At 29.0% G+C, this 13,572-nt stretch overlaps 1 protein-coding gene across 1 annotated transcript; it reads right to left on the bottom strand.

Annotated features, from left to right (window-relative positions):
- Positions 1 to 10,735: 10,735 nt before the first annotated feature.
- On the bottom strand, positions 10,736 to 12,457 carry LOC107029604 (LRR receptor-like serine/threonine-protein kinase ERL1). The gene has a single exon (XM_015231035.2). It carries the CDS (start codon positions 12,140 to 12,142, stop codon positions 10,955 to 10,957), a length of 1,188 nt encoding a protein of 395 aa, XP_015086521.1. The 5' UTR covers positions 12,143 to 12,457; the 3' UTR covers positions 10,736 to 10,954.
- Between the last annotated feature and the right edge of the window lie 1,115 nt (positions 12,458 to 13,572).

The following is a 13,572-nucleotide window of genomic DNA, read 5'->3' as shown; positions in this document are numbered from 1 at the left end:
TTTTGTCCCAAACATTGAACTATTTGTGCTTATATTCACAAGTGTTGAGTTCCTTTGGGATTTGAACAAGTGTTCAAGTACTACTACAACAACAAACTCTCTAATCCCATGTTCATGTTCGTGGGATCTGGGAAGGATGATGTGTATACAGTCGTACTACTACTTTGTGAATGTAGATAAGTCGTTTTCGATCGATTCAAACTTAGGTATAAAAATAAAGGAGAAAGAATAGTAGCAAAATGACAAACAAGATGTGAAAAAGCTAGTAAGTAATTATGTTATAATAAATTAAAGTTTATGTTGTTAAGTGTCATGTTACATAAACTAAAGTAGTACTTGGCTTTTTTGGTGTTCATCTTTGCATCAGAATCTGTATTATTTTATGTAAAAATATATGAAAACTTATAATACCCAGTCAATACATTTGTATTTAAATACAAAAGAGGTGTGATTAGGAGAAGCTTCCTATGTATGTCATTACTTTAATGTAAATGAGTTGGTTATCTTGCAACTTCAGGGAATTCACATTCAAGATTTGAGACTTACGCCTTATTTGGATGGTAGTTACCTATTGTATTGTATTATATTATTAGTTTAAATATAATATTTGTTTTGATTGTTATTTAACTTTTATTGTTTCGTATCGCTTAAAGTCATCATTAGATAACAATGACAAGACTCATTTTATATAATGAGCAGTTCGTTCGCTGTGATTGCACCGTTAACTTAATATGTTCTTCTTGTTTTATCTTTATTTATTATATTTGATAATCATACTTTATCTTTTTTCCTATCTTTTCATAGTAGCTCTACCTTGTACTCTACTTTTTTTCTTGATTTATCATTCAAATTACAGATACGTTGATATTATGTAACGACAGAGAACGATACATTCTTTCCAAACAATGTATTCATTAAAACAATATAGTATGATATCATAAAACACAATACAATACATTAACCATTTAAATAAATAAATTCAAATTACTGAACTCTGTCGAACCGTACCCTAAACTATTGTAAATAGGTTGGTTTGCTAAAAGTCATATGCTAAAATTGGAGGTGATGAAGTAGGTATAGTTGCAATTTTGTAGTGTGGGGTTTGTGTGGACCCTAAAGGAATTCCCCCCTTTGAACCAAAAGGCCAAAGACAAAGCCAAAACAAAACCCTGTCCATCCAAAGTGAAATGAAGGGTACATTATACATAGTTCCATGATTGGACATTGATTCAATGTTTTCTATCCCTCTTTTCTTGAAGTTGATTTTTATTCATTTTTTTGTCACCTATTTCTTCTTCTATATGGGTCTTTTGGGAATTTTTATTTGGGATATTTTTGGATATACAATATATATATGTTTTTAAATTTATTATTTTCTTGTATTATATTTGAGAGACTTGAAGAAGGGTATAGAGCTTATCTTATCAACCATTGGTTGGGAATTTTGGATTTAGCACTTGTTTGTACCAATACCAATAGGGGGACCATGATATATATTATTAAAATAAAATAAAACTGAGTACTGAATTTTCTGTATTTGTATACAAATTAAATGTGTTAAATTTGACTTCATACAACTATATACATTTTTTTTCCTTGGGTTGGGGAGGCCTGGCTCTGTATTCAAGAAAGACTTGGTGAATACATTCGGAGATAACACTTTCAATTCGAAATTTCTGAATAAGGATAGAACAGTTTCACACTTTCAAAATATATAATATCTCTCTTTATTTTTTTTTGTTGACTCTCGACTTTGCATGTCAATTATATTTACATTAATTAATTTATAATTTTTAGGTTTTGAAGAATAATTTAAAAAATAAATAATTAATGTAGAGATAAAACATGAATGTCTTTTTTTTAACTTAATGTGCTAAAAGTGACAAGTAAAAATAATTGCTTTTTAATATAATGGACGAATAAAAGTGGACGTAGAGAGCAATTTCGGTTTACTTAAACATTTAACTTAATGTGAAATTTAAGAAAAAAAAAAGACTTTTCAAATTTATGGTTTAGACATTCTTTAACTATTTGCTTGATTTTAGTTTATTTTATGCAGATAAAAACAATTTTTTCAAAGTCACGCTAATTTAATCATAGAAATGTTGGAATGAACCAAAAAATGAAAATGTGTCAATAAATTGAGACAAAAGAATAATACTAGTTATTTCATTGGATAAAATTCATAAAGAGCCATTTAAAATTTCTATAATTGAAAAAAATTACTGTTAAGAAATCTCTAAATTATACACACAATTTTTAAAATATTATCATACAATATGTAAACTTTTTAAAATTATACTTAGAATGAGATTATGTAAACTCTTGTAATACTAATCACCTCAACAAAATATCTAAAGCAACATTGATGTAACCCTTGACAATAGTTCACATAATTTGGAAAATTATTGCTTTCAAGAAGAAAATAAGCCTTTAAAACGTGAAATCAAAAAAGACTTGTAGGAGTAATAATTAGCAAAACACAAATTCTCTATTTGTTACATTTACCTTTCAACTTTCCTATTCTAATGGTTGCTTACAAGTAGAGATAACGTAAATTATCAGTTTCATTTTTAAATTGTTGATAATTTTGAAAATATTTTTTTAATTTGATTTATAAAATTTAAATATATATATCGATCTACACATGACATAGTTAGTATTTTCAAATTCTTGTTAAAGCATGAAATTCTTTTCTTGGTAAAAAGTCGAGAAAAGCTTTGAAAATTGAGAGAATTTAAAGATATATTGTTGCAAGATCGAGCGTGTAGGTGTTTTTATAAAAATAACAATTCATGCTGATTTTTTTAAAAATTGATATAATCTTTTTATGTATATTTATACTACAGTAAAATTAAATGATACAATTGAAAATCAAGTTATTTATTTAGATGATTATAAGTCATTTTTATATTTACTTTGAAAATTCTGAATTCGCCACTGCTTAACGTCGGCACACAGATCCTACTTCAAAACCGCGCAACACCAATTTTGATTTGACAACAAAAAATTTGATGATTAAATGACATACATATTGTTGTCTATAAAAATAATTGAAATTACAAATTCAATTTTTTTATAATATTTTTTGGCTTATAGCTAAAAGGACCACTAGTTGGGGGTACTTATTATTATATGTACTAAAAAAGGTTTTATTATGAATTTTGTCGTTTTATAAAGGGTTATTAACAGCTGTATACTAAAAAGACTTGTTGAATAAAACGTGGTTTAGGGAGACAACATGTAGTCGTTGTCATCAAATTATTATCATTATAAATAAATTAATATCAATTTGTCATTAAAAAAATAATATTTTTGTTATTAACATTTTTCTCTCTCTATTTATTTATCTATTTTATATATTGATTTATTTATTTTTAATTTGTTATTTCGAATTTATATATTCTGGTCGGTCATATGCGGCTGTGTGTACTTTCACACCCCTTTGGCTCTCAAACTCTTTAAAGAATTCTATCTATTTTAAAATAAGTATTCTGTCCATTCAATTTTATTTGTTACTTATTAAAATATATTTTTATTTTTTACTTGTTATTTTTAACATAAAAAAAATAATTTTTTATATATATTTTACTCCTAGTATTAAATATTATTCTATATACTAAATATTATTCTATATACTATCATTTATTGAGACTCAATACAAAACATTAATTAGTAAGGATAATGTAGAGAAATACTTATATCAATAATTTTTTTTTAATACGTGTGTTAAGTTTAAAAATAACGAGTAAAATTGAATGGAGGGTGTAATTTTTAAAGAAAAAAAGGCAGTTTTAATGAGGGTTGTGTATTTAGTTATTGAGTTTGATTTTATCAAATGTTGGTTAGATTTATTGATTTACCATTTTGAAAGAATCAAATCAATTTGATTTGATTTGACCTTTTAAACTTCGATTTAGTTTGGTTTAGTTTTTATAAAATATTTTTTTGGTGTGAATGAAGAATAAAATGAGAACAAATCTAAGTATAAAATACTTAACACGATGATACATATTGCCGTGGATTATTTATTGTGCTTAAAAAATTATATTTGTCTTTGTCAAAAATATTTATTGATAAAGAAAAATAGGACAAAGATGAGTTCCTTTGCATGGCTTACATGAGCACAAATACGTTTTGCTTTTTCTTGCGAATTAATATTTGAAGTTAACTATCTGAATTATAAATTTGTTGCTATTTTAATTTGTTCATGAATAATTTAACTGCTAGTTAATTTTGTTTGTTGGTCAAGGAAATGGCAATTATAAATTTCAATTTTTTGATTCACCAATGTTTCGACACCTTTACACCAAACACCTAATAGAAGAACCAAATTAAAAAAAAAACATATTACTAAACCTAAAAATAAATTAATCGAAACTGACGAGCTGAATTAATTCGATTTAGTTTAATTTTTTAATATGCACCCCTAATTTTAACCCCTTAAAGAACTTATTCAAACAGACTATAAAATTATCCTAATCCCAATTTAGTTAGCTATATATAGAGTAACTTAACAATACCATCTGTCATTATGAAGAATTAGGTAAAAGCATGTGTTATGGAACCCAAATTTACCATTAATGTTAATGAAACAAGAAAGTTTGTTGCTAAGTTATAAATGAAAATGAATGATTGATGGAATGAACCCCATCTCTACGCCCCACCCCACCCCCCCACCCCCCCAAAAAAAAAGAGAGACATTAATTAAATGTGTGTATTGCTTTGTTTTTGTTTTTGTGTCTATACGTATAATATTCCCTCTGTCCGGTATTATTTGTCATAGTTTCTATTTTTAGAGTCAAACTATAAAAACTTTGACTAACGTTTTAAGATGTATTTTTTCATCATATTAATATGTAAAAAGTTGTAATTTATAGTACTTTTCATATAGTTTTAGAATATCTATTTTTTTTGTTTAAAATATCGAATTAATGTGATCTAATTTAATTTTAAATATTAATCAAAGACTTTCGAAAAGCGTAATATGACAAATAATTTCGAATGGAGGGAGTAATATGTACGAGACATGACAAATAAGAATGAATATTTTGATTAAAAAAAACAATAATTAAATGTGTGTGTATTTCTTTGTTTTTGTTTTTGTGTCTATATGTATAACAATATGTATAAGACATGACAAATAAGAATGAAGCTAGACATAGTGAATAGTGTTCATTTGATAAAAAGAATATATACTAATTTAAGTAAATTATCTTTATGTATCTATAAACATAATAAATATTATATTTGCATTGACTTAATTCTTCATATGCTTAATTCTTTATAGAGAAACTTTCACGTATAACCATTCAAACATAACCTAAATATTCTTCATAGCTATAGTTTGATAATTACAATTTATAGATACATGTTATAGGAATGAAAGAGGCGAGCGAGACTGGGAGAGAGAGAAAGAGGCGAGCGAGAGAAGACAAACAGGGAGAGAGAGGTGAATTGTATATGTATATCAGTTAGATAATTGTATATTATACATATGAATTTGCATATTCTGGCGAATTATACATTTACAAACCTGACTAATTATACAAACTCGAAGTCAGCCCACACAATTAATGTATAATGTTAGTCAAGAGTGGTAATTATAACAAATTATAACTATGATGAGTAATTAAATAGTATAAGTTTACTTAACCGCGTAATTTTTTCTTCTCTATATTACAAACGTTTAACGAAAATTTTGACTCTATTAATTGTACCAACAACCACCCACGAAATACTTGATAATATCAAATTAGTATCACCATAACAACTAATTTAGATTCATGCCATTTAATACTAAATTTTACATTTAACGACTAAATGATTCCGTGATAAGATTAGGATTAGGTAGAGATAAAATTAGATTAGTACCTAGGGAAAACTACATTTAAAAATTACCAATTGAAAAGGGTAACTTTCACATATAGCAAATAAAAACTTTATATTTGTATGCTATAATAAATTTGTATAATTAAGCTCCATAGCAAAATAAAACTGTATAATTCACTATACATGTACAACTGTATAATTCGCTGACTTAAATTGTATAATTCGCTGGTCTCACTATACATATACAATTGTATGATTCGATGGCCTAAATTGTATAATTTGCTGGCCTATTTCGCTGCAATTGTATAATTCGCTGGCCGATTTCACTGCAATTGTATAATTCGTTGGCCTATGTATAAAATTTGTTTTGCATACTATTGAATCGAAGTAAAATGTTTGTATATTTTATAATTATAAGTGTATAGGAAGAAAAATATATGTTTTTCTCTCGCTTTATACAAAAACAGAAACATAATTTACACACTTTTGTTGTATAAAGTGAGTGAAAATTGTATTTCACTGCAATTGTATAATTCGCTGGCCTTTTCGCTGCAATATTTGTATAAAATTTGCATTTGTATACAACTGAATCGAAGTAAAATGTTGTATAATTAAGTGTATAGCACGAAGTTATATGTTTTTGCATGTGTATATACAATTTTCTCTCGCTTTATACAAAAACAAAAACACAATTTATACACTTCTGTTGTATAAAACGAGAGAGGCGTGCAGAGCGAGAGTGGCGAGCGAGAATGGGAGAGTGGCGAGTGAGAGTTTCGGGAGAGAGGCGACTGACAAACTTTGGCAAACGTTTGCTATGGGGCACAATTAAATCAAACTAGTAGCTACTCCATTTATTTTAGGTTATTAGTTTGCTATTATATACAATTATCCCTTAAAATAAACGTTTGCTAATTACTTCTTTAATATTTTTCATTTTAGGGAAAATTGTATATAATAGCAAATTAATAACCTAAAATAAATGGAATAGCTAGGGTTTGATTTAATTGTGCTCCATAGCAAACGTTAGCTAAAATTTAGCAGTGTCTCTCTCCCAGAAATCTCGCTCGCCACTCTCCATTCTCGCTCGCCTCTCTCGCTTTATACACAGAAGTGTATAATTCTGTTTCTGTTTTGTATATAGTGAGAGAAAATTGTATATACACATGCAAAAATATATATCTTCGTGTTATACACTTAATTATACAATTTACAAATATTTTACTTCAAATATTGCAGAGAAAAAGGTCGACAAATTATACAATTGCGAATTATACAATTGTAGTTAAATACAATTTTCTCTAGCTTTATATAACAGAAATGTATATATTGTGTTTCTGTTTTTGTATAAAGCGAAAGAAAAACATATATCTTCTTGCTATACATTTAATATTGCAGCGAAATAGGCAGTGAATTATACAATTGTGCATTATACAATTGCAGTGAAATAGGATAGCGAATTATACAATTGCAGCGAAATAGGCCAGCGAATTATACAATTTAGGCCAGCGAATTATACACTTGTATATGTATAGCGAATTATACAGTTTTATGTTTGCTATGGAGCGCAATTATGTAAAGTTTGCTATAGCATATAAATATGAATTTTTTATTTGATATATGTGAAAGTTGCCCTTCATTTTATTATGTCCATATTTGGGCCGTCTAACAAAAACAGATGGATAATGTGCCAGTTGTTTGGGTTTTCTTTCAGTTTCTTTTAGGAGTCATTTGCACTTTTGGCCCAATGGTTGCCGCTTCCCTTTTTAATTAGGCCAGTTTTAAATATATACGGTTAAGTAATTAGCTTACAATAATTATAATCATGTTTAATTATAACAAAATAGTCAAAAGTCACAGAAATTATACATTGATTATGCAATATAGTTTGTCAAAAGTCATAGAAAATATACACTAACAATATAAATAACTTATTCATGAGTTATACACTGACTATATATTTTGATACACTAAAAAAACTAAATATAATTTAACTACACGTGAAATATACATTGATCATTCAATCTCGATGAACTCAAAATCTCCTCTAATAAGTCTTAAATTTTAGGTATAAATCCTCTCGATATTTCGACGCTTTTGATATATAATTCACTTAAAGTGATTCACAATTGCAGTAGGACAAATTTAAAAGAAGAAGAACGCAGATGATAATAACAAATAGGAGGAGGACATACGTTGAAAAAATGGCCTAATGACCATTTTTTTTTTTTTGCAAATTTTACAAAATTAGGCTAAAAAGATGATAAATTAAATTTATTGAATGATATTTTAGATAATTTACTCTTTAATGTATGTCCCTCGTAATAATTTTTTTTTGATGTGAACAAGTTTATATTTTCTTATCGTAAAACTTTGAAGGATGGACGAAAAATTAAAGGAGATGGAATAAAAGCGAGAGAAAAATGGAGGAGAGAGACATGCTCTATAACCTAAATGGGCAGTGTTAAAAGAAATAAATTTTAGACTTTGACACAATTTCAAAAATGTTATTAAGACTTAGGAGCTGAAAGTTGCCTAAGCCATATAAATAAATCATCCATTCGATTAAACTCTTCATTGGACACTTCAAAACCCTCATCCCTCGTGCCAAAGTTTGAATATCTACAGCGTGGATAATTTTTAATAATTTTAGGGACTCAATATTGTGTTACAAAAAATCAAAATATATATTTTAAAATGAATCTTGAGCCTAACTCGATCTCAAAAACTCGACTCGTCTGTTCTACATGTTATCTAATGATGCCCTATGGTTTCTAAGTAAAGTGGAGCCCATTAAGCAAAACTACTCCTTCAGCATTAGCTGGCACCTTAATTATGAATTTACATTCACAATGTGAATGTATATATAAGTTAAAATAAATTACAATTACCCAATAATTATCACTGGCATGTCCATACAAAGAGGAAAAAGCTTAGAAGAACATATATACTTGTGTATTTTTCCTAGACTAGAGAGCTTTTTGTATTATCAAGATCACATCTACAAAGCTACATAGAATTTTGAGGACTTATAGTAGTAATGTTTAAGTATCACATGTATACTCATCATTTCTACTTAGGGGATTGGGCACTTCAATTCACTCAATTGTGATAATTTTCATGTATTGCACTTGGAATAAGGGCAAATTTGAGTGTTAGTTCTTGCATATAATTGGTGAACCCCACATGATTTTCATATAGATATGTTGTCAAATATGAGTTCATGTCTAAGATTACATTTTACCTATAGGGTTCTAACTACAATAAAGTGGCATTAAATATTCACATTAATAAAGTCTTTAACAGCATTAGTTAAGTGTCATTAGAACCAATGTCGCTAAAAGCTTTAGGGACATACATATACAAAAAGTTCTAATTGCCGCTAAAAATGCATATATAGTGGTCATTAAGAATTAATTGTTGCTAATGATAATTTTTAATGTAGTGTAATATGAGCATTTTTGTTGGCATATTAGGGGGATTTTAACTTTATGGATTTTGAATTTTGGAACGACAATTTTTAAGTGATAATTATTAGGTTATAAATTTAATATTTGTACATATTTAATGAATTTATTGTTACAAATATATTATTTGAACAAGAGTGATTAGGTTGGAACAAACTTGTAAACGGACTACTAGCTCCGCCCTTGGCCATACCCAAACAATAGAAGTGCATAAATCATTTACACCAAAATCCATTATTAGGTGATTTAATGAAGTAAAAAATATGTTAATTAATTAAGATTGAATAAGATGAACTGTAAATTTAAACACGAGACGCGCATATATTGGATTGATATAAACAATCGATGAAAATAATTTTTACCCTTCATTTACTATATATTGGACCAACATTCATTTCTTTTGCTTAATAAGGTAGTTGTAGCTGCCCTTGCCAGAGTTGCACAAAGTACAGATTGAAAAATTAATTTTGCCATTTGGACCATAAGTACTTGCATTTGCATTTAGTTTTAAGCAAAATAGGAACTGTTTTTGGGTTTTCTTGTTTTACTTTGAAATAATAGAATCAATTACTATAGACTCATGAATTATCTTCTTCTGCAATTTATTATTTTTCTTGTCCCAATTTATAAAATACATTATTTTAGTCAGATTAAAAGAAAATAACACATTTTTGACTATTTGAAAGAAAATATCCACAAAGTGTTCTTTTTCTTTTTTAGAATAGATTTGAAACATTACAAAGTCCGTGTATTTCTTTAATTTTATATTCAATTAAATTACATCATATAAATTCATTTTATTATGTTCTACTTGAACAACAACATTAAAAAAAAAAAAATCCTTCTAACTTTATTATAAGATAAAAGAATAGGATTTTGTACACATCATCTCCTATTATCCCATGAAATAAAATAAAACTACTTCCTCTGTTTCCTTTTTTTTTTTTTACTGTTAACATACCTCAATACACCCTTCTTGTATACTCCATTAGAAGTTTCTTAACTTTAAACTTTTCATAAATTTATCTTTTTTTAACCTTACTAGTTACTGACATGCTCTTAATTACAACATACGACATATCTAAGATCACAAATTCTAAAAGTGCTAAGCTAGGAAACGAAACCGAAAGAGTGCATATTTTAGAGAAAGAAAGAAAAATACAAAATTGTCCCTAAGTTTAGTACCACAAAGAACAGAGATATGCTGGTGCAGCTGTATTTTGGCTGTATACAATCTGTGTATATCACACATAAGTTGTCTTTGCCATTTCTTGTCTCATCAAACAAAAAAAAAAAAAATCTCCTAAAAACAGGAAAAAGATATCCCTAAAAACTTCACTTTCATAAGAACATTATAAGGCTGTTGTAAACAGGAACAAAAAAGAAAAGAAAACATATAAAGCAACATTTTATAAAATAAGAACAAAACAAAAAAAAAAATTGCAACATTTTTAATAAGGTGAATCAGTATATATGTCTATAATTACAAGAAATACCAAAAAAAAAAACAAAAAACATACAAATAACTAAGCTTAAAACTCTTAACCCTTTTTTACTCTAATTTTTTCTTCTTTCTCTACATTTTTTTTAACCCTTTAATTTCAAAATTAATCAATAAATCCTCCAAAAAAAAAAAAACTTATGAGTTGTCTATTTTACCCCTTCCATTGTCCACACTGAGCCGTGGGCCGGGATTTCTGCTTCCCGGCTTTTAACGGACAAGGGGTCTGAACCGGCAAAACCATGCAATTATACTGCAAACACAATGAACTCCGAACCGGAATTTCAGCCGCCGGGTTAATAGCTATTCCGGTTAGAAAATTATGTTGCAAATATAAAACATGTATATTAGCCGATAACAACCGGTCTACCATGATCCCCGGAACCTGACCCATGAACCGGTTGTTATTCATGTATAAAATCTGTACACCGGAGAATAACGGCGATATTTCGCCGTAAAACCGGTTGAAGCTAAGGTCCACAACCGGAATTGTTACTAAACCGGCCGGGTAAATTCGACCGGTGAATTGGTTTCTTTGAAGCTGAAGATTTGTTATTGGAAATCTAAATAAGTTACCCGGGATACAACCGGTGAACCTGTTTAAACTAAGGTCGAGATAGTTCAAACGGTTCAACCGAGTTAGTAAATGGTCGACCGGACCGGTTAACTGGTTCGATGACAATGAGAGGTATTGAAGTGAAGAAGGAAGTGACATTGGCAATAGTGAACCGGAAAGAGCATTGTGTTTAAGATCAAGCCGGGTCAATCGAAGGGATACGAACGGCGGTACTGAACCGGATAAATGGTTGTGACAGAGAATGACATTGTTGAGCGCCGGGAGGGTTCCGACAGCCCATGGAATGTTTCCGGTGAGTTGATTGAAACTAAGATCAAGCGTTTGAAGTCGCCGGAGTTTACCTAAACCTGCCGGAATACGTCCAGATAGAAAATTCCGACTCACTCCGAGAAACCTTAAGTTGTTCAGCTGTGAAAAACTTTCCGGCAATGCACCGAATATTTTACCGGGGACGACAGTGAACTCAGCTAAAGCAGAGAGTTTCCCAATAGCCGGGTTTAACCTTCCGATTAAGCCCGGCGACCCAGCTCTCGGGTCACCCAGATTCAATGCGATCACTTTATCACCAGCGCAATAAACTCCGGCGAAGCTACATGGGTCAGAAGTAAAATCCCAAGAAGCGAAAAAACTCGAACCGGGTAAATCGTTCAGGGTTTTACGAATCGCTTGTAAAGCCAAGAAATCAATGGGGTGAAGCATTGCCCCACATTGTTGAATAACAATAACATGAAACTGAAACAGACACATCAACAACAAAAACTTCATGATTAATAAATTGTTGCAGAGGTGAAGAGAGAGTGAAATTAAGAGAGGGGTTTATATAAGGGGAAAAAAGTAGAGACTTTTGGGTATTGCTTTTCCGTGAGAAGCAAACGAGTTCTCGTGTGGAAATAGGTGGAAGCTTTAATGGCTACAACATGAAAAAGATACAAGGAGAAAATGAGTGGCTTCTGAGAAAAGCAACTGTTAACAAATTTTTAATATTCTGATTTGAATCTTGTTAGAGAATACTCTATATGGTCTTGGGGAGGAAGAAAACAGAGCAATGAGCAGAGCTACCAGTCAGGCTAATGTTTTTTCTGTTCAAGTTGACAAAAGACGATGTGATGGACTGATAAATATTTATTTAGAAAATATGTAAAATTATTTAACGTAAATTTTAATTTAATTGGATAAAGAAAATAATTAGTACAAACAAGTAATAAAATATTTTTTGTGTTTTAGATTATTTCAATTTTTGTGGTTGATTTATGTTATTTTTTTTAATTTTAGTTTTTTTGATTTATGTTATGGTTAATGTGAATTTGTTTTTTTTTCCTTAAAAATAATAAGGTACTTGAGATTTTTGTTTTTTTGTTTATTTATGTGGTTTGGGTGAGCAAGCTGTAACCCGAGCCTACGTGTACTGTCCGAGCTTAAGTTTGGAGTGACAGATCATTAGGTTGGGTTTTTTTTACGGTGATTTGGACGAGTACCACGTGACCTTTTGTGCTTGTTCTTTTATATTAAACAGAGAGAGTACATTTTTCACTATTTATATTTTGTTTGTTAATTCAGTAACATTTTACGAAATTGCATCAATTCAATTAATGTAAAATACTAAAACCTTGTAACTATTTAGTTTTTTTTCTTCATAAGGGTAGTGTGTATATATATATATAAGTTTCAAATTTGAAAATGTAGTGAACTAGACGTAATACTTGATGCTTGGCCGAGCTTATAGCATAAACTTATTTAGTATGATTTATAAACTATTATACTGGAGCAAGATTTATCAAATATATATTCTAAATATAGAATCTTCAAACAAGAAAATTCTCTACCATTATTAAATATAAATTAGCTAGACCTCCAAAATATGGGACTAAGTTAAAAGCTTACAAGGTATGTGAAACAATTCAGTTTCTTCCTCTTGTCCTTTTTGGTCACCTCAAAATTAAGGGTGTGTTTGGTATGAAAGGAAATGTTTTCCGTGGAAAATGTTTTTTTGGAAAACAATTAAATTTTGGATTCATTTTTCATGTTTGGTTGGTGAGTAGAAAATATTTTCTAGGAATGATTTTTAGTGTTTGATTTATGAATGAAAATGTTTTTTGAGAAACATCTTTTATTTTTACTAGAGTAGAAAATAATTTATGAAATTGTAAATATTTTTTAGAAACAATTTTTTTGGGGGTGTAGTGGGTGGGGGTGGG

The sequence above is a fragment of the Solanum pennellii genome, chromosome 9 (assembly GCF_001406875.1).
Source record: "Solanum pennellii chromosome 9, SPENNV200".
Taxonomy (NCBI): domain Eukaryota; kingdom Viridiplantae; phylum Streptophyta; class Magnoliopsida; order Solanales; family Solanaceae; genus Solanum; species Solanum pennellii.
The sequence above is the reverse complement of the archived record's forward strand: the minus strand, read 5'-3'. Positions and strand labels throughout refer to the sequence as shown.

What these genes read in the sequence shown, in the direction of transcription:
- LOC107029604 (XM_015231035.2), bottom strand. Translation starts at nt 12,142, where the DNA reads ATGAAGTTTTTGTTGTTGATGTGTCTGTTTCAGTTTCATGTTATTGTT.